Genomic DNA, 22772 nt, shown 5'->3' on the forward strand with positions numbered 1-22772 from the left:
GCAAGTCTCTTGTTTCAGTCTCATGAATGTAGTAATTACAGGATTGTACCACCATAGGTTACTAAAACTTCACTATCTATCCTTCTGTATATTTTCTTTTCAATGACTTTTTTCTCTTTTATGTTATGAATTCTGCCTATCATTTGGCATGAAATGTTAGTTTGTATTTCCTCTTTGACTCAATCAATAATTTCCTTTAATTTGCATGAAATAGGGACATTTTTCAACTCATATTTTTGAAACATATTTTACTTATTTGAGGGAGAGAAAGAGGCAGAGAGAGAGAGAGAGAGAGAGAGAGAGAGAGAGAGAGAGAGAGAGAGAGAGGGAGGGAGAGAGAGAGAAAGTGAGTACGGGCACATCAGTATTTCCTGACATTGTACACAATTTCAGATAAATGCACCACTTTGTGCATCTGATTTTATGTGTGCACTGAAAAATCAAACTTGGGCTGTTAGGACCCTACTTGTATCTTGACTATCTAGTTTCATTATAGTGGTGCACGAAAATGCTGTGTTTTCTTTACTTAGGTGTGTCTGTTTCTTCCTAGCCCAATGCATGGTAATTGTAATTTCTTTTTCATCACTGTTTAATGGTTATTTTATAAAAGGCTTTCTGTGTGATCTTGGACAACTTAGTGTGAATCTGTCTCAAAATAAAAGGAAAAAAAAAGACTTGGGATATAGCTTATTTGTAGAATTCTTGTGTAGCTACAAGGCCTTAGGTTCTATCTCCAGTATTATAATTTATATATTGCAATCTCATTCTCTCTCATTCCCTTTCTGTCTCTGTTACTTTGTCTATCTCTCTCTCTGTGTGTGTGTGTGTCTCTCTCTCAGGGTATATGAATACAAAAGGAAGATATAATCCCAAATTATGAAAACAGGAGGGTTAAAACTTTTTGATATCATTCTGCTGTTTAGACTAGGGATAAAGATGATTTTTAAATTTTATTTAGTATCTATGTTAAAATATGATTAAAAAACTAGAAGTGGAACTAATTTACATATTATCCAACAGACATTTACATTTATATTGGGTAAATTATACTACAGATAGGTAGATTCTTAGCAATTACAGGGGAAATGGAGGCCAGCCCACTTTCTCATCTATATTTCATACAATAAGATAAAACACTATTATGTATAGTTGGTATTTAGGATGCTCACTTTTGGCTCCTATGGAAAGTATGATTTTATACATCAGACTTTACTCACTTACCTCTTAGATGACTTGCTGTGTATCAGGTTCAGTGGTTTCATTGACAGATATTCATTCTAAGCACCTGTTCTCAAAGTAAAATGATAATAAATAAATAGATGTGCCGAAAAGATTCAAAGTTACATAACAAGTATTTGTAGCTTGGAGACATAACAGGCAATTTTTCTAACTTAGTGTTGTCTGGTGAGAGCTTCCCTAATGCTGGACTTCACAGCTCTGTTAGCTCCCACTGGCCTTTCTTACAGCCTACTTAGTTGTCTTGCTGAGCTAATACTTAGCTCAAGACCAAAACATGATGAGTGTTGTGTCTAGCAGTGCAGCATTTTTCAGCTCTAGGGAAACCTTTGTCAGATTCAGCTTCTTTCTGTTTCAAATGAGTATTTAACTATCCAACTACCCTGAGCTTCAAAAGCTATGAAGGGCTGGGAGTTTCTAGAATTTTCATTTGATGAACTCTTCCGATTATTCTATAACTTAATTAATTGCCTTGCCCCTAGGTATTGATACTATATATTATCTCTAGAGCTTAGGAAAGCCCAGCGTCTTCTCTTTAAAGATGGTCTGAGGCCCCAGAAGTTTAATGCTCAGGCTTGCACAAATTGGAAAGAAAATCAGGGAAACTCCATAACTATATTTCACTGCTTGTTTTTCAGATTCCTAGAATTTTGCTGAGTCTGCTGTTAAGAAAGTGTGCTCACCCCCATATTCCATCTAATTAACCCTAAATTAACATTCTAGTTAACTCACAGATGGAGAAGGCCAGCATGCATATTTCATTCAGTATTTATGCTCTCATATTAGTTCTCATTGACTAAGGTAAAGATCTTTCAGTTGTTATGTACAGAAGGTATAGCTACAGAATATTTAGATTGGAGTTTTCATTAAAAAAATGTGATTACTGTAAATCAGCATTGTCAGAAAATAAAAGTCATACCTGTTTTAAGCATGAAGGCTGATTGGAACATTAGTGATTGTGGGGAAATGAAATGTTGCAGGTCCAGGGCTAAATTATCTTGAGCTATTGTAGCCCACCTAAATAGGCATTTATTGTACACGGGGGACTATGGCATAATAGTCTTGTGACTATTCCATACATCCTTTGCAGAGTAAGGTACCTTTTGACAGGCAGTTAGTTAAGGGAAGAAACCCAAAGAGAGAACAAGGAGATGCCATTCTGTCTGTCCTGACAGAACTGGAGCTCATGTCTCATCCTGTCTCACCCAACAGGGGTCCAAACACTCTCCAGCAGGAATCTCCCACTTCTTTCTCAGCTCAGCTTCTTTGGATCAGCCCCCTTGAGTCCAGGACCCAATCAGATCTTGACCTCTTGCTGAGTCCAGCAACCAGTAAGATCTTGACCCCACAGCTGCTGCCTCCATGAACCAAACAGGTTTGGGCTCCTCCTGTGATGTTACCCACATAACTCAGCTCCCTATTTTTCCTGTGGCTTGACCTGAACATTCATGTTAGTCTGTGTCTCCTCTTACCAAGAGGGAACACTCCTCTCATCCTGGGTATATTCCTGCTTTCCTTCTATTTATGTCATGCTTTTGGTACTTTCTTATTTTGATTATGACTTTTCTTTGATCTCTGAGTCTTTCACTGTTTCTTAATCCTTTCTGATCTTTTATTTGAAGGAGTCCTTTTGAGTCATATGCTTTGAATTTCATTTGTGAGTGTGTCTCCATCTCTCCCTTTCCGTCAGGGCAAGTTGAAGGATTCTCCTTTGGCTTTAGTATTGCAGCTAGCCTTCTGCCTGGATATTAATTCTCTCTATAATAAATCTCAACTCATATTTTTTCCCTAATTAAACTTAATAATTCATAATTTACATGTCTTGGAGAGCATTTTATTAATTCTTTGCTAAAATAGGATAAAGACCCAAAAGTTGAGGTTCTTAGGCCTGGGATTCCCTCCTATGTCCCCAAATCTTGCATCATGGACAGACCCCCAGCTTTCCCCATCTCACAGGCTAATAATCTAATCAGATAACACCTGATGTCTATAACATAGATTTATCCCACTTTCCTGTAACATGCCTAGCTGATGTTTCTCTCAATATATTTGGAAGAATGTTTTGATATGTGATTTTTTTGTGGGGGGTTCCATTATAAAAGCATCATAAGAGTAGCATGGCACATGATACCACCTGAATTTGTGTTGCTGAGCCATGGTCACATATATTTGGTTATAGGATAAAATAAACTATCTCTTATTGTTTTAATGTGAGAGATTATTTATTTATTTATTTTTCATTGACTTTGATACTGGATTTGAAAGCAATGGAGTCTCTCAAGCTGGTGGTTCTTGAGTTTGTTTTGTTATTTTGTGACTTGCAAATAATTATTAAGTGCAGATATAGCCGAAGGGCAAGTTAAGTAAGATTTATTTTAGGAAAAAGGTTAAGCAGGAAGCTTCCAAGTTAGGAGGGATCCTGAGCAGGTTATATGCATGGTGATATGGATTCAGGTTTCTTATAACCTTGGGTATATACATTGGATGTCGATTTTGGAAACACTTCACTGGATAAGTTTAAGTATATAATATATAGAGGACCTTGATTGGTTGGCGGGTCTTGAGGAAGAATGCAGACTCAGAATGGGCCAAATGGTAGGAAAAATCTTGCAAAAGTTCTGAGGAAGTAAAACAGAGCTGGCCATGATCTCCATCTTGATGACTCAGGTTTAGGTTCAGACTGGAGTTGCCTTCTAGTCTTTTAAGGGGAAGGTTCACATCTCTCTTCTTTTGGGCCTATGTCCCTAACTACCTACCTACACATTAAGGCTACCTTGTTCTTAATCTTTATCAACATTACCAACATGTGTATTTTTATGCTAATTAGGATCCCACGCCTGTAATAAAATTGGCTTTAAAATTTTTATTACAATGATACTTGTATATTTTTATGGGGTGCAGCATAATACAAAGTATGCGTACAGCCTGTTCTGATCAACACAGAATAATTAGTGCTTCCATTTCCTTATTGTGTCATGGTATTTGGAGCCTTCAAGCAATTCTAGATCCTCATAAAAATTATGTTATTTTGAACTAGTCACTTCACTGGAATATAATTGTTTACTGAAGAAAACTGTGGTGGTGAACTATAAGAACAACTTGTATGTTCTAAAGTTAATCTTACAACTGTGCAATTTACCCACTTAAAACAATGTGAGAAGCTTTTCTTTGCCTTGGTGCATCTTTGGACTGAATATACAGATGACCAATATTAAAAAGCAATGTATACTGATGCTGATTCATCTTACCATATGCTCTATGCTCATTATAAAAGTTAAGGGAGGACACAGGAAGCATGTAGGAAGGCAACTTGCAAGTGACACCATCTAAAGCAATCCTTAAAAATCAGAATGAAGCCCAGCATGATGGTGTTGCAGGATTTGGGAGATCAAGAGAGGCTCCCCAAGTTTATGAACCCTAATTTTTTGTTCTGCTCTATCTTTAAATTTTTATTATTTATTTATTTATTTGCATGAAAAGAAAGAAACAGATTGACAGATAGAGCAAAAGAGAGAATGGGTATGCCAGGACCTCCAAATGAGCTCCAACTGCATGCACCACTTTGTGGATCTAATTTTATATGGGTAATTGGGAATTGAAACCCAGTTGTTAGGTTCCGCAGGCTTTAATTTCTTAGCCATCTTTCCATCACTCTATATTTTAACAAAGAATTGATTAAAATGAACTCAAGAAAGATAAACTAAAAATTATTAAGTCTATTTAGGGAGAATTTGCTAATTGTGGGTTTTATTCAAAGGAGATTGGGATCTAGGAAGAAGGCTGTAACAGAGTCATTAAATGCTTAGTAATAGGAAACATGCTCTCATGTGATAAACAATGCGTAGGTCATCATTTAAGAAAAGCTAAGGATTTTAGGGAAAGACTGGAGTAGAGATACAAGCATGTAGAGGAGAGTTCAAAAAGCTCATTTAAGAGAAACTGGGGCTTTCAAGGAAAAGACTAGAGTAGAACCACAAGCACATGGACAAGAATCCATAAAGCTTATTCAAGAGTAACTAAGGCTTTCAAGGAAAGACCGGAGTAGAGCCACAAGCACAAAGAGAATAGAATTTAGGAGCTCGTGTAGGGAGACTTAGAAGGAATACCCATAGAAGCCACCTTGAGTTTTGCCATGGAAGATAGTTAAAGGAGAAAATGGTAATGACTTAAAGAAGAATAACAGAGAGAAAATATTAAAGCACATACCAAGAAATCCAGATGAGAAATCTTAAGGAAGTGAGAGATTCATACCCATCATGTCCCTGAGTTTAGAGAAGTTTCATGCCTAATAGGCTGTGATGGTTTGAATGGATGGCCTCAATATATTCAGGATTTTATTAAAGTTTGTGATTTAGATCTGCATCTACCTGGATGGAGGAGGTATCACTGTGGATGGATCCTATGATCTAGCCCTAAGGTGTGAGGGTGAATTTGGAATTCCAGTCTACAGATATGCAAAGTGCTTGAGCTTTGCCTGGAGTTTCTGAAGTGTGCTTGCTTGCTTTTTGGATGGTGGCTTTTGTCTCTCAGTATGGACCTGTGAAAGCAGACCAGCTTCTTCTGCCATTATTGAACTTCCCCTGGAACTGTAAGCTTCAAATAAATCTCTCTTCCTTCCATAACTGTGCCTGGTTTCGAAGTTCATCACAGCTATGTGAAGGTGACTGCTACACAGGCCTAAAGTTATAAAAAAAAAAAAAAACTCGCATGGTGTGTGAGACCATAGGAAAATCATACCTGTAATTAAAGTGACAAGTTGCCCCAAGGTATGAAACAGAGGCAGGCAGAGAATTATTCAGACCAAGAAACAATATTATATTCTCCCCACACTGCCATCTATTTAGGTTGAGAGGGCAAGGAAGACTCACATGTATCCAAACAGCACAGAGTAAGATCATAAGAATGAGAGAGAGAGAGAGAGAGAGAGAGGGAGGGAGGGAGGGAGGGAGGGAGGGAGGGAGAGAGAGAGAGAGAGAGAGAGAGAGAGAGAGAGAGAGAGAGAGAGAGAGAGAGAGAGAGAATCCAGACAGAGTGAGGGGAAAGAGGGCAATTGCCTTTATAGCAACTGAAAATGTATTCTTCCATCAGATCCAGGTATGCAAGAGGAAGACCTGATTGTTGTTTAGATTTTGAGGGCAGACCTCAGAGCCAGCCCATGTGGGCAATCTATGTTGATAGCAGTCTAGATTGTGAGCTACAGAGGAGACTATACATCAGTCTTCATCAGACATGAGCTCCATTTCTGCCAAGAGTTCCATTCTTGTGCCAGGGTGAGGTGACAGGTGGGGTGGCATCTCCTGGTTCTCTCTGAGCCTCAGTTTCTAATTGAAACTGCCATAAAGAAGCTAGCTTTCTCATATTCTTCTTCAGTGACATGCACTTGGGAGGCAGAGGTAGAAGGATCTCTGTGAGCCTGAGGCCACCCTGAGACTACATAGTGAATTCCAGGTCAGCCTGGGCTAGAGCAAGACCCTATCTCAAAAAACAACAGCAGCAGCAACAACAATAAAAGCAGAGTTAATCTAAAGGAGTCTATAAATCACTAGCCTGGTCAAGTGACCACACCCAACCTAAAGACATGTTAGGGAGGTGGGAACAAAAGTTTTGCCTTAAGGAAATAATGTACTAGACCAGTAGAAGCCCTTCCCTCTGAGGAAGTGGCTCTCAGATTCTCCCTGCATATTCATCCTGCTTCTCTGAACTCCGTGTTACATTTTCTTTTTCCTTTCTCTTCTTTGGCTGCTGGCTAAAATACTAAGTATGGTTGCCTTGATATTTGGGGATATATTTTTCACTTTTCTCTCCATAAATCTCCTTTTACTTATTCATTCCTCCAAGGTTTTGGGAGACAGAGATATGAAAATCTTCATCACCTTCATCAGGCCTGACTTAACACCATGGCTCTATTCATGATTGTGGACACTAATTCTAAGGCAATATCTGTTTTTGATGAGTCTTAGTAAAGCCTTCTCTTTCATTCACATCAGCAAGTCAATTATCTCCAAGTTTATCTAATTTTTACCAGGTTTGACTTTCAAAATTCATGTATATAATGCTAAAAAAGCAGAGGTGATGTTGGGTTTCCACTTTTATGCCTGTCTTAGCAATTCTATGAGAGATGTTTTGAAGCTTCTCTTGAAATATCTGTGTCAAAGATCTGGTAATTGTTTTGCATGGTTTTCCAATGAAGTGTGAAATCTTTCTAATAGCTGCCAATAGCTTGCTGTTCTGTATAGATATGAACACTAAAAAAAGGACTTTAACAACAGCTTTTTGATTTTCTTTCATTGTCTCCCATTGTTGTTATTTTCATTCCCTGTCTAGTTACTTTGGCCATCCAAAACATTAAGCACTATACCCCAAATAGCCTAAGGAGTTAAGAGTAGGTAGAATCAATAATTGAATCCCTTCAGACTTTCAAAGTAACATTAAAATTACAATAAGTATATATTCAATAGTTAAATATAAAGTCTTTGAATTTTATTCTTCAGTAGACACATTGCTAGGATCTTAAGATATGTAGATTAATTAAAGGAAGTGGGTATTCTCAAGAAATAGTGGAGTGGAAATACAGATGGAAACAAGAACACTGGAAAATCAAGTACTTGGAGAAAAGATAACCAGAGGAGACTGAACTTGGGGTATTGTGAACATAGGTATGCCCCATCATTATTAAGTTTCTAGGATATAAAATGACTCAATTTTTAGCATTATGCAATAAGTATATATCACATGAAATCATGCCAACCTACCCTTATTATGACATTCATAATGACAATGTTATAAACTTTGACATATTATTTTACTATTACGAAGTTTACCCATAGAGAAAGAAGGGCATCTGTTTAAATGTTCCCAGATAGATTTACAAAGAGATTAGTCAGCTAAATCATTCCTTTAAAGCACATTATTTTTAAGAAGATACATGAAATTATTACTAAGTGTTTAATTAGTTTATTATACTTAATACGACAGTTTAGGTCAAATTTATGATGCATAGTGGTTGTATTTCATATTTTATATGTAATTCTTATGGTATATTGGAGTCTCTTTTGGGTCATCAATGTCCACAATATATTTATGAGTATTATACAAAACTTGACATATAATTTTACTCTGTTAAAGTGCTTTAGTGGTTTGTAGTTTAAATGTGTTTCATGCTGTTGTTTGTATTTATAATTTAATTTTATCACACTCTTGGTGAGAAATACAATTAGATTATTGCATTGTTCCTTGGGGAGGAATGAGAAATTGTTTTATGACTATATGATCTTTCTTTAGAAATACAAGAAATATGTTGCAGTACAAATTCGTAACCACCTGTGCCACTTGCTACTTTTCGAAGAAATGTTGGATTTCTTTTCTTCACCTGAATATAACCCCCTTCTGGGAGTCATTACTTGCTAAGATACTTTATTGTTCTGTGTTTGCCTTTACCTGCTGTGATGGTTAATCTCTGGTTGTTAACTTTACAGGTTTAAGAATGACCATGAAACAAATCTCTTGACATGTCTTTTAGGAATTTTTGTTTAGATTAGATTTATTGAGATGGAAAGTTCCACCTCAACTGTGAGTAGCACCATTCCATGGTTTGTGGGTACCGTACTATATAAAAAGATGAAAACTTGCTAAGTATAAGCATTTATCTCTCTCTACTTCCTTCCTATAGATGTGACAATGTGATACCAGCTTCCTGCTCATGCTGTACTTTCTCTGTCATAATAGACTTTCCTTTGAAACTGAAGCTAAAAATAAACTCCTCCCTGAAGTTGTTTTTGGTCCAGTATTTTGTCCCATAAATAAGAAAATAATTAAAAAAGAAATGTCCACATTCTTATAACCACTGTAAGATTTTCTTTTTAGGTGAAGATAGGGGTTGTATGAACTTCTACTGGATTAAAAAAAAAAAATCTTGGGTTGGGTTTGGTGGCACACACCTTTAATCCCAGAACTAGGGAAGCTGAAGTAGAGGGATCAGTGGGAGTTAGAGGCCAGCCTGAGACTACATAGTGATTCCAGGTCAGCCTGCACTACAGCAAGAGCCTACCTCAACCCTGCCCACTTCTTCTGCAAAAATTCCCCAAAAAACTATTTGCCTCATACATGTCACCAGTGTTAGTCAAGCTAACAATTTTATTCAAGTCTAGGTTGGTGAGCCAATGAATGGAATTAAAATTACTTACCGGATTATAGGTGAGAGTTATTTACAAGAGCAGAAACAACATGCCAGTGATGACACCACTGAAGAAAATATCTCTTTCAGAAACCATTAAGTTCTTTTATATACACAGGAAAGGATAGGGCCTCATGAATACTCCCTACCTCCCTATAATGGAATGTTAACAGACCAAATATAGTGCAGGTCTCCTGTAGGTATTAAGTAGCTGAGAGTTGAAGAAGCCAAAGGCCATGTCATGCTTTAAGAGCAGCATTCCACAGCACTCCTCATCCTCTGACTCTTACATTTTTTTGTACTTCTGCGGTGGTCTGCAATGAGCTTTGGAAGAGCAAGCTTTCAATAGACATTTATTTGTGGTGCTTTGTCCAGTTAATGAGTCTCTGCAATAACAGCTTCCCACTGCAAAAAAAGAGATGTTTCCCTAGCCAAAGATGACAGCAATAATATATTGGTATAAACATAAATGTATATAATGGAATTTACAGACATATCATGATCATTTAACAAAGGGACAACAGAAGCTTCCCCACTAAACCTTATGGCCTTCTCTCCAGTATCAGACTTAGAGTACCAGATATGAATTCCCTCCTGTGGAGTAGGTTTTATATCCAATAAGAAAGCAGTTGGCTACACCCAGAACAGTTGTGCCACTATTCAACCAGTGAGCACACTTTGCCTATCATGTTAGTAGTGCAGCATTCAGGGTCTCCATCTGTGTATGACTGATTGGGACAATTATCCCTCAAAACATACAAAGCACTTTCTGGCAATACAAAAGATAGCAGGGAGGAAGATTTTAGTTCAGTCACAGCTTGATTTCTTCATAGCCCACAAACAAAATATGCTATATCTTCAGCAATATGATTTACCATTGAGTTCAGGTGGGTAATCAGCAGCAGTAGCAAAATTCTGTATTTATGTTGAATGCTGACTGTGGTATTGTATGCCTTTAATCCCAGCACTTTGGAGGCTTAGGTAGGAGCATTGCCGTGAGTTTGAGGCCAGGCGGAGACTAATACTGAATTCAGGATCAGCCTGGGCTAGAGACCTTACGTCAAAAAACAAAAGAAGAAATATGTTGGGTACAATGGCATGGATGGGAAGACTGTGATAGTAAACTTTTCATAATCCATACTCCTGTATGAGGTGTTTGTACAAGACTGCCATGTATCTTCCTACCTCCAGTAGACTTAGTTGAGCATGGACTGGCTCTCTTGCTCTGACCAGCTTAGAGACAAGGATAATCTGGCCATGTTCTCACCTTCTATACCTGCACAGGCTCCCTGAGTGTCACAGTAACTGGGTCTGAGCTGTGCTTTGCCACTGCCTCTCTGTTGGGCATGCTTAACTGCTAAGATAGTCCTGGGCTGGAGAAACACTCTCTACCTCCAGTATGCATTCTTTTTTTTTTTTTTTTTGCATTTTTTATTAGTTTTCTATTCAGCAAATACAGGCAGTTTGGTACCATTATTAGGCTCATCCGTGACATACCCCCTCCCCATTGGCCCCTCCTTGTTGAGGTATCCATTATGCATTCTTGTAGGAGAGAAATAAGCATAGCTTACTCTTTGGCCTTGAGCTTGTGATCCTCTTGCCTCAGCCCACAGAGAACTGAAATTATAAGCATGTTTCATTATGCCTGCCTACTCACATCTGAACTAATTTGTAGAATGGGATTGTCTGTAAGATATTTTTATTCCTTTTGAAAATGGTGACAGCATCTCTAATATCTGGGAAGTGGCCTGGTGCTTGCCACACAACAAAAGCTCAAAGCAAAACAAAACTGAAACAACTTTATATGAAGGGTTGCAAAATATATCATGCCAAACTGCACCACTTTGAAATAAGATTTATTTTGAGGTAAGAGACATATAGGCAAATAACATGTGTAAGAAGGGCACTTTGGCCTTATTTTTTTCTTCCTAAAAGTGAAAGGTAAACCCCACAAAATGAAAGGTGTATTTCCTACAGCAAAAGGAAAGAATGAGAAGCTGAGACTTAGAGAATTGTAAACAAATATTCCTTTGAAAAGAAGGCTTAGTCTCAGAGCCATTAATTTACTGTAATCTTCTCCCTTGTTCAACTTAATATAAAAAGCATATAGGCTTTAGCACTTCTTTGGGTGTTCATTGCCTTATGAATCCTCCTGTGTCGTGTCAAATGTGTAACTGTTCTCTTGCTAATTTATCTTGTGTCAATATAATTGTCAGGCTCAGCTGATAAAGTCCTAAGAGGATAGTGGTAAATTTTTCACTCCCCTTCAACACGATATCAATATAAGCCAGTATCATTCTGAAACACTGATGGATGGAGACACATGCGAGAGCACCGTGTAATCAGAATGGATATATAAACAGAAATTGCCATATCTTAAAACCAAGCCAGCATCTCATGAGTGGCTGCTGTATGTTTCTTGGTTATCTTTTTTGTGTTGTTTACCAATTAGAGCTTTGCCCTCATTCTAATCTTCCTTCTTTCTGGAGATATATTAAATGATCACAGAATTGCTGTATTTCCTAAGAGAACATAATCCTAAGCAAAGGCCCCCTCGAACTCTGTCACCAAAGGACCAGGCAAAAAGCCCAAATCCTATAAATCCTTTCTTAATATCCTTTACTGAGATAGCCTCTCATGATTCTCTCTCTCATTGCAATGAGTGATAAACGCAATTTGCTCAACTATAGTTATTTCTGGTGATCTATGCTGAAAAAGCACTGACAGTTTGGATATTCTTAGTAGAATTTTTGTAATAATAGATAATATTTTTGTATATTGTTTAAAAAAATTGTGAGTAGCTTCATTTCTGACTTTTCTCATTGCTTAAGTTTTCAAAAATATTTTACAAAATTTGAATTTTACCTACTTTTCCTTTGCAATATTTATTTCTTATTCTGTTTGTATTTTATTATCTTTATTTGTATTGACTATGGGATGTATGTATGACTAATATGGAACTTAATATATATTTTTATTGAAAATAAGTACCCTTGCCCTGTTTCTAGTTTAATGGGAAATTATTAAGCTTCTCATTATGAAACATTATGTTAGCCTTTAGTTTGGGATGCATATAAAGACTTGTCTTGGTTTGAATTCTCACTCTGTTACTTAATTGCTATGCGGCCTTGAATAAGGAACTTTTATACATTTGACATCAATTTCCTCATCTGAATATCATGGCAATCAACACTTTATAGGGATTTGTCATAATTAAGTTCATTAACATATGCTAAAGTATGAAAAATTGCTTAAAAAAACACTGCTTGCTTCATAATCAATTTAATACAGATAGTTTAATTATACAGTATAATACAATAAGATATCTTTAGAATATAAAAAATAGTACAAACAATATATCATCAATTATATTGGTACTGTTTTATTATTTCCATCATTTGATTTAATCAAGGACTTAATAAGTACAAGAGGTTAATTATTTTTGAGGTAGGGTCTTGCTATAGCCCAGGCTGACCAGGAATTCACTATGTAGTCTTAGGCTGGCCATGAACTAAGAGAGATCCTCCCACCTCTGTCTCCTGAGTGCCAGGATTAAAGACATTCATGAGTACACCAACCATATAGGTTAAATTTTATTATATGCCTTTGCAAACACTAGGGTTGTAACTCAGAGAAAGCATATACAGGGACCTTGGGTTCTATCCACAGCACAGTGAAAAAAAAATCAGGCGGTATCTAAAGCAATATTCATTTGGCATTTTCATTTGATGGACTTATAATTCTTTTTTTTTTTTTTAGAGAGTTCTAGCTTCCTTTTAATCACCAAATTTCAGTTTTCATGAATAAACTTAGGACATTTCAGGTGACTAAGGTACTGTGGGAACAGTTCTTGTACATGAGGAACAATTACATGCTCCATTTTTGTTCCTGTAAATAACTATAGCATTGCCACGGAAACAAATTTAAAGCCACAGATTACTGCATGCCTATTTACACAAAGCCACAGACAAACATGCATCCCTCCTCTACTAGGAGGCCTTCAAAAGACTTTGAACATTAAGGCAGTGACAATTCCAAAGCAATGAAAATCTAAGTTAAGGCTTTATGTTTGTTCTGAGACCCATATTCCTAGGCAGCTGTGCCCAAAGTCAGTGTTTATGGGCTTTCATCTGCCTGGATGTGTTATTCACCCATTCCCAAGTCTTTCACAGATGTATGGGATACGCATTAGCAGCAACACCACGATGTAATGATCATTAGATGTCTTAGGTTCTGAGGACTCAGCCTCCAGCAGCACAAGCATGCACCATGGAAACAACAGCACGTGAGGTAAAAAACTCACAGGCCGCGCTGAACTTACTTCCCTGCAAGCTGAGCAGAGAACCCTCAACCTGTGCTTCACCTGGCTCTCCTCTCAGCAAATGTTCTTGATTATTGAAGTAAGGTTTTCACCTCTTTTTTTTTTTTTGGTTTTTTTTTGAGGTAGGGTCTCACTCTAGCCCAGGCTGACCTGGAATTCACTATGGAGTCTCAGGGTGGCCTTGAACTCATGGCAATCCTCCTACCTCTGCCTCCCGAGTGCTGGGATTAAAGGCATGTGCCACCACGCCCGGCATCACTTCTTTTTCTATAAAGAATGTTTGGTATCACAACAAAATGCAGAACACCATACTTTAAATGGATCTATTCTATGATTGATAGCCTCAAGGCACAGATAAATATCCTGGCTAGACCAAAGCAATTTTTAAAATTCAACAAAGTCACTTTAATTACAGAACACACTTGTCCTATCAAGCTTGAAAGTGCAAAGCATTGAATATGGATGTTGGGCAGTAATTTCCTTTCCTCTTCCCACGTTTTCCTTTTATTTTTTGTTTTTAGAGGTAGGGTCTTGCTCTAGCCCAGGCTAACCTGGAATTAAGACTCAGGTTGGCCTTGAACTCATAGCAATCCTCCTACCTCTGCCTCCCAAGTACTGGGTCTAAAGGCATGTGCCACCACATCTGGCTTCTACTGTTTCCTTTTTAACAACAGGGATGAGCTTAGATACAGCCTGTAGGTAGATTATGGGAACCAACTCTGTAGTCCACTGGCCTGCTGTGGAGAGCAAGAGGGATATGATATATGGAAATATGTATTTGGGCTTCTTCCCTAGCATACAACTCCTAAGATCCTTGTAATATGGAGAATAGACATTTGTGCTTATATACTGATGATGTTACTGTTGGCTGGTGGCCCTAGGTAGCTTCAGGATGAGGATTAGTCACAAGATCAGGTATGATCAGGTATTTTCTTAGTTCTATACCCCAAACTTCAGGGACAGGAGAGGGGCTGAAGGTTAAGTTGATCACAGCTAGTGATTTAATTAATTGTGCCCATTAACGAAGCTCCCATAAACCTCCAAAAAATTGGGTTTGGAGGGTTTCTATATAGCTCAACATGCATAGGTCCCTGGAGGGTGATGGGTGTGCCTAGAGGAAGTGGAAGCCCTGTGCCCCTGCCCACATGCCATATACTTTGCAGTATCTGTTTCCCTGAGTTCTGTGAGCGGCTTTACTAAATTAATTGAACTCAAGGCGGGGGTGGGGGGATCCTCAGGAATCCCAGTTTATAGCTAGTCAGAAGCTCTGGAGGCTGGCCTGGGGAAACTGATATATTTGGTCATAGCAGTCTTCTGAGCAGTGACGGTGAGAAAGCAGAGGAAAACTTTTTACAAAGCAGGAAGCAGCCCAGGATGAACACCCACGCTCATGTTCAGATGCCTTGCTGTTACCAGGATGGCTACTCACACTAAGCGCTGTGGCTCCTGCACAAATGGCAAAGCAGCCACCCTCTGCGAGGAAAGGACCACATGCTCAAGGTGGCAGTGATTACAGTGCATGTGAAAGGAAAGCAAAGATTTCAAGAAAGGTGCTATAAAAGCTAAAGCAGCTGTAGTTTCCCTCAGCGTTTAAGTCAGAAAAGCAGTGTGCCTGCACGCAGGAGTGCCCAGGCAGATGCAGCGGCCGAAAGCGTCTGTGTGCTGCCACCTAAATTTGCTGCACTTGTGGAAACATTTTGAAGATTTGCAAAATTTGCGCCCTAGTACATGGTATGGTTGGCTTCTCCCAAACGGCTGTATAGATTCTACAGTATGAAATACTTCAACGATGGAATGACTAGCTATAGAAGAGCAAACACAGGCAACACAAAAACATTTTTAGACAACATCTTACAGTGTATAATACATTCATATTTATATACAAACTTCATGTTTACAAGTATGGAAGGCAAAGAACTGCAGAGACTAAACAGCTGCACCATTCATGACATTCCTGAGGCAGTACTGTTGTCCTTGTTCCCCATGCTCTAAACCTGCTGGGAAGGAGTAAGTGTCATCTCCAGGTGACCACCACCTTCAGAAGTTGGAGATGGAGTGCAACTCAGGACATGTCTGGGTTTCCACAGAGCTGAACTGAGACTCCATCGTGTTCCAGGCTAGGTCAGCCAGAAGGAAGTCATCCATTGCTGTTTGGGTTTCATTGCTGGTGAAGAACTAGCTCCCCAGGGTCTCAAAGCCAGAACTCATGGTCTGTGTTTCTGCACTGTTCAACTGAACCTTACTCTCTAAAGTAGGCATACTTCTGGCAGTGGAGGCTCCTTCGGTTTGGGTTTCTGTATCAGACGAGTCGGTGCTCATGGAGAAGCTGGAGTGTTTCAGAATGCTGCCAAGGGGCATATGAGGGCTACTGTCTAAAAAGAAGTTTAAGTCTGTCTGTGTCTGTGTGTCGAACATCTCAAGGCCTAAGAAGTTTGAGTTTCCCCTGCACCCATAGGGCTGTGCAGAGGGGTCTGCAAATAAGAAGTCAGTTTGGGTTTCTATATCCAGGGATTCCAAGACTGGTTCAGTGGTCATGGTGCTAAGTTCACTCTCTTCTGTCTGAGTCTGAATATTTGAGGCTGAAAGAAACTCTTCAATAACAAAATCAATTACAGAGTTCTGGGTGGGGCCAGGTGGAAGCTGTGTATCAGACCCAGGATTTGTGTCAGACAAAAGAGTCCGGTTTTCTAGTGTCTGACTAGGCAGGTTACTTGACAAGATGTTTTCTAAGTCACTTAGCAAGTCTATAGTTTGGGTCTGATTATCTGTCATGTTCTGTGGAGGAAGCATGCTATTCTGTGTACTGAAGTTCAGCATGGGTGCAGATTTTTCAATAACTTGGTTTAAAATCTTAGAGTCATTCTGAGGTAACAAACCATGAGTTATTGTCTCTGCTACTAAGCTGCTATTCATCATGTTGTCTGCAGGAACACCATATGATGAATGGACACTCTCAAAGATGTCTCCACACAATCCACCTTGGTCCACCTGTACATGGTCATTTGAGGAACTTTGCATCCTGCTGGTTTGGGTTTCTCTAGAAATCCCAACTGGCTGGAAACAAGTGTCTATAAATGTGTCAGTCTGAGCAGCTATGGATGAAGTGACCTTTGTGCTGGGTATTAATGTCTGGGTATGAACACTAATGGGAAGGGACACTTGAAAATCAAATGATAGATCAGTCTGAGAACAAGACGACACAGAGGAATCAGGGCCGAGCCATGGAGCACAAGGTATCAAGTTTGGTGAGGCAAAGGACACATCCGTTTGCACATTGATTGAAGTAATGCTGTTCTTTTGACATGCATTTCCTAGTTCTTGTAAGGGATTAGATGGACTTTTACCCAAGTTCACTTGAACCCCTGTACTCACTGGATCAACAACAGGACTGATGATTTTTGGAAGAGGTAGGCTCTCCTTCAGAGAGCAGGCCTCTGAATGTAGGCCGAGGATCAGGGTTCCTACTGACAAGGGCACCAAGTGCACAGCACTCGCAGCGGAGCCCTGATCCACATCTAACACCACAGGCTGGGCGGAAGAGTCGGCTGTAGGCACAAAGACAGACATGGGAGAAAACTGCATGACTGGAAGTTTAACCAGAGCCACTTTGGGCTTTGGCAGAAGCAACTTCTGAGGATATCTTGGAGGTGTTGTGACACTCTGTTTTTTGGCATTAGAGCTGCAAGAGTCTTCAAAAGATGCTATGAGTTTCATCTCTGAAGCTTCTAGTTTGTGAGTGTCTGGTGAAGGGGTTGGTTGGCCGTTCAGTGATTCAGTGGTCATTCTGGGTAACTTCTGGCTTTGTAGGTAGTTTTCCATTTTCCTTTTTTTTACTAGGTGGATCCCTGTGTTCTGCAGGGATCTCATGGCCGGTTCGGTAGATGTGAGACTGCAGAGCTGTTCTGCTGGCATAGGGACAGCCACACGTGCACTGGAAGGTCTTGCCACAGTCCTCTGCATGTCTTTTCAAGTCCCATTCAGTCCCATAAGAGTTGCTGCACTTGCTGCATTTATGCTTCTTCTCTGCATGCATCTTCATAAAGTGCTGTTTTACGAGAGAAAACTGAGAAAATGGTCTGTCAGGACCTCGAGGACATCCTTCAATTGGACAGCAGTAAAATTTTGGGACGGTTTTCAAATCTTTTCTTACTGTTGGATTTACTATGCCATCCAACAGAGTTATTCATGTGGAAGACTGAACCTCTGACCTGCAGCCGGTGGCTCTTGACCAGGTGCATGTTGAGCGCGGGGCTGTTGGGCAGGATCTTGCCGCAGCCGCGCACGGTGCACAGGATGTTGGTGCGCACGGCCCAGGACAGCTCGCTCACGGACGGCTGAATCAGCTCGCGGGCCGGTGGCCCCGGCGCCGTGGGCTGTGGCCTCACCGCTGCAGACCGCGGTCGGCTGCCTCTCAGCCGGGGATCCGACGGTCCCCACAGGCCTGAGGCGGCGGCGGCCTCCCTCCTGGTCGCCGGGGAGGCTGGGATGCCTGCCGCCGCCGCCGGGGGCCCAGCCGCCGCCGCCTCCGACGCCGCCATCGCTGCAGCACACCTTATAATTCTTAAATAAGATGATATGCTCATGTTTTACTTCCATTTGGACTTACTTTTCCTGTATATGATAATATATACTTTTATAGCAAGACATTCAAGAACTTCCATGATATATCTCCAGCTGTTGTTTCCAACTTCACGTATCTCCTCCCTGCAGCCCTTTGTTCTGGATATATGATACTCTACATGAGTAGTTTTGCCATGGTCATTGTGAAATTTAAATGATTTGTGGATTTTACATCATTGTGAAATGTACAGAATAATAATATCTGGAGCAGTGTAAATGTGGTGTGTGTTCCTGAAGTTGTTTTTTTTTTTTTAATTAAGGGTTTTATCAGAAGTAAATACTGAATTGTAATCATGTTTCCTTAGAGGAATTTTTGGACAACTGGTATTTTTATAGACACTACGTTTGTAGAGGATTTTTTTATTTAATATTTATTGCAATTGTGGGGATTTAACCCAGAGTTACATGCATGCTAAGCCAGATCTCTACCACTGAGCTACATCCCAGCTGAGTTATCTTTCAAAACATAAGCCTGATCATATGACACCTTCATATAAATTAATCATTGATTATAACCCAAGACATTCAAGACCTTTCCTAATTTAACTGTTCATTTGGAGTATTTCACTGAGGTTATCTAATGAGTTTTGAATTATCTTTGTAATCAGAAATAATTTTCACTGAGCTATGAATTTTTAATTTATTGTTGCTTTCTTGTACCCCTAGTATTGGGGCATAGCATTGGAAATGTTGTCTTTTATTGCTGTGAGTCTTTTAATTGATTAGAGCAATTTCTTGACAACCTGCATTCCTTTTCTGAGCCCCAGGATGCCACTTAGTTAAGGGATCATTAATGACTTTTTATACTGCATGTGTAAAAATTCCAAATATTTTTAAAATGCCTCAGTATTTAGGTCCTTGTTTTATTTATTTCCTATTTACTGAGCATACATGATAGGCAACAAAACAATATTTTCAGACCCTCTTAGGACTGCCTGAGAATGCAGAGATATATTGAAATCATGTCAGAAATACATTTCCCTTTCATTATATATTATGCCCTAGGTTTATAGTCTCTCTTAAGGAAACAAAATTATTTTTTGATATTCTTCCCTTGTGAGATAGGAGAGGATAATAAATATTCCTTTTCTGTAGCTTTGCATATGGGCTGGAAAATGATTGGGTGAAAATTGTTTCTCACTCAAGGTTACTCTGTTGATATTAGCACCACTGAGGCATGCAGTTGAATATCAGGAACACCACATTCATACAAAGATTAATTAGATGTTAAAGTTAAAAGGGAGAAACAGATGACTCCTCAGCATGGTATTGGAATAACAAGTGTGGTCCATGTTAATGGCTAAGCTAGTGTTCAAAGCTAGGTTTTTGAACTCATCATGTATCAAGTTTAAAAAAGCTTGTAGCCTTATGAGTAATGAAATTTGAAAATTAGAGAGAGCTACATAATGATCTAGAATTCATGAAAAGGAAATAATTATTTGCCATAAAAGTTAATTCACAGATGTCACAAAAGGGGACAATTTGAGGAGAATAAACCACTGTACTCCTCACCTTTAGTCACATAATCATAACATGCAATTATGCTAGAATGGCCTGCACTGTGTGGTCCCACTACTTGATGGCAAGTTCTTTAATAGTAGTAGTGTATTATAATATATTAATGGATATATATTACATATATATATACATATATATACATATAATTTATTTATTAGTGCATGAAAGAGAGAAGAAAGGAGAGTATGGGTGCACCAGAGCCTCTTGCCACTGCATATGAACTCCTGACGCATGCAATACTTAGTGTATCTGTCTTCATGTGGGTACTGGGGAAAGCAGATTTTGGTAGAAGCATCTGTAATCACTGAGCTATCTTCCCAGCCCTAGGGTTTTGTTTGTTTTTTATCATTTTGTACTGTTGTGATTCCAAGGCGTTGTTCATGTTAGGCAAATTCAGCGCTACTGACCTATGCCTGCAGCCCAGTCATGTATCTGTTTATTAAGTTAAAACTCAGTTGATGGTGGACATGAATTGCAGCTCCAAAATTCCTTAAATTTGATTGGCTAATCAGGAGATAGCCTTTGTATACCACAAAATAGCTGCACTCCCTTCTAGTCCCTGACTCTTGCAAAAGAATTTCACCAATAGCTATTCATCCTTATTCTGGAACATACTGGAAAGGGAATTCAATCTAGTTAAGTTGGCACATCAAATAGTCATCACAGATATTTTTATATGCCATCTTCTAAAATTTGAATATGCTGTATGGAAGCCACATGTGGCTGTTTAAATTTTAGTGAAAAGTCCAGAGTGCATGGGGTGCTACAAGGGTTCATACATGTTCATGACACACATACATACACACACACACACACACACCTGCATTACACACATCTACACAAGCAACAAAAAAAAGATTCAGTTCCTCTGACACACTAGCCAAGTTTTGAGTGCTCAAAAATCAAAAAGTGGACATTATGTTGTCAAAGAGAGAGATGTCTTTATCTCATTTTACAAAATTCTATTATACACTTTATCATTTTGTCTTTTACATGTAAGTTTATCTTCTGTAGTTTAAATTTCAGTTTTAGGACAAAGTAGGAATCATAATTTGCTTTTTCATGTAGCAATATAATTAATGGAAGCATTATTATTATTATTATTAATGTTATTATTATTATTATTATTATTATTATTATTATTATTATTTTGGTTTTTCGAGTTAGGGTCTCACTCTGGCCCAGGCTGACCTGGAATTCACTATGTAGTCTCAGGGTGGCCTCAAACTCATGGTAATCCTCCTACCTCTGCATCCTGAGTGTGGGATTAAAGTGTGCACCCCGTGCCCAACTCGGAAGTATTATTATTTGCTGAAAACCCCATCTATCCCATGTGTTCTCATTACCTTGCAGTGGCTTGCACCTTTGTTATAAATTGAGTGACCACATGTATGGTTACTTGGGCACCCTGCTTACAGACTTTGTATTCAATTTTTGTATTTATCTTGGTTTTATTCTTCAAATTCCTCTTGACATTATTTTTATTGTTTAATTTTTTAATTTTTATTTATTTATTTGAGAGGGACAGACAGAGAGGGAGAGAATAGGTGTGCCAGGGCCTCCACCCACTGCAAATGAACTCCAGATGTGTGCGCCCCCTTGTGCATCTAGCTAATGTGGGACCTGGGGAACCGAGCCTCGAACCGGGGTCCTTAGGCTTCACAGGCAAGCGCTTAACTGCTAAGCCATCTCTCCAGCCCTCCCCTTGATATTTTTATTTTTATTTATTTATTTGAGAGCGATGGACAGAGAGAGAAACAGGCAGAGAGAAAGAGAGAATGGATGCACCAGGGCTTCCAGCCACTGCAAATGAACTCCAGATATGTGCACACCCTTGTGCATATGGCTAACATGGGTTCTGGGGAATTGACCCTCAAATCGGGGTCCTTAGGCTTCACAGGCAAGTGCTTAACTGCTAAGCCATCTCTCCATCTCCCCTTATTATTTTTATCTTTGTGTATATATGTGTGTACATGTTAGTGCTATTGCACATGCCACGGTCTCCATGCCACAGCACATGTATGGAGGTCAGAGGACAACTTCATGTGTTGATTCTTACCTTGCACACTGCTTAAGGCAGGGTGTCTGGCAGACTAGTTGGCTTGACTGGGATCACAGATGCTTACCACTGTGTCTGCCTTTACCTTGGATCAAGGGATCTGAATTCAGTTTCTCATAGCTGCATAGCTATCACTTTTTCCCACTGAGAGATCTTCTCAGTCACCTTTCAATAACTTGATTGTTTGCATTTCTCTATGCATTTTAGAATCAGCTTGTCAATTTACCCAAACAATTTTCTGGGTTTTCATTTGGGATTGCATTAAATCTCTAATTAATTAAACTTTCTTTTGCATTTAAATACTATAAAATCCTTCCCAATCTGCCCAATTATGTTCTTAGACATTTTTCTATTTCCCTGTCTTCTCATCACCACTAAATGCTGTCTTTTCAAATATACCTTATCTGATGCAAGAAAATAATATGCTGTTGCTTTAATCTTAGTTACTCCAATTTCTAATGAATTCAAGAATCTCTTCATATTTTTTTCTTTTAGAATTTCCTTTCCTATGAACTGATGTTTTACTTAAATTATTTTTTGCTAATTATTTATAGATTAATTTGTAGATTGCAAATATACTGGGAACTACACTATCCCACCCAGATGCTGTTTCGGGAATAATTCCACTATTTTCCTAAAATGTTATCTACTAACAAGGCACAACAGTCCTCTGCCTGTAAATTTCCCTTAGAAAGAGAATGCTCCATCATCCAAGGTTACATTTCACGATTGGTTAATGTGGAAGCATGGCCATGTGAGTATTTCTCAGAACTCCCTCATTGGATTAGCTGAAACTGATGGTACATCTTTATCATATTCATTTTTTTTTTCTCTAAGTAAGGTCT

General features: G+C 38.9%; 1 protein-coding gene across 1 annotated transcript; it reads right to left on the bottom strand.

Moving 5' to 3' along the window:
• Positions 1–15328: 15328 nt before the first annotated feature.
• On the bottom strand, positions 15329–18268 carry LOC101604582 (ATM interactor). The gene is given in 3 exon segments (XM_045140572.1): positions 15329–17561; positions 17563–17901; positions 17939–18268. Coding segments are annotated over 3 exon segments (2463 nt in total). The 3' UTR covers positions 15329–15767.
• Between the last annotated feature and the right edge of the window lie 4504 nt (positions 18269–22772).

This window comes from Jaculus jaculus, chromosome X (genome assembly GCF_020740685.1).
Source record: "Jaculus jaculus isolate mJacJac1 chromosome X, mJacJac1.mat.Y.cur, whole genome shotgun sequence".
NCBI lineage: Eukaryota > Metazoa > Chordata > Mammalia > Rodentia > Dipodidae > Jaculus > Jaculus jaculus.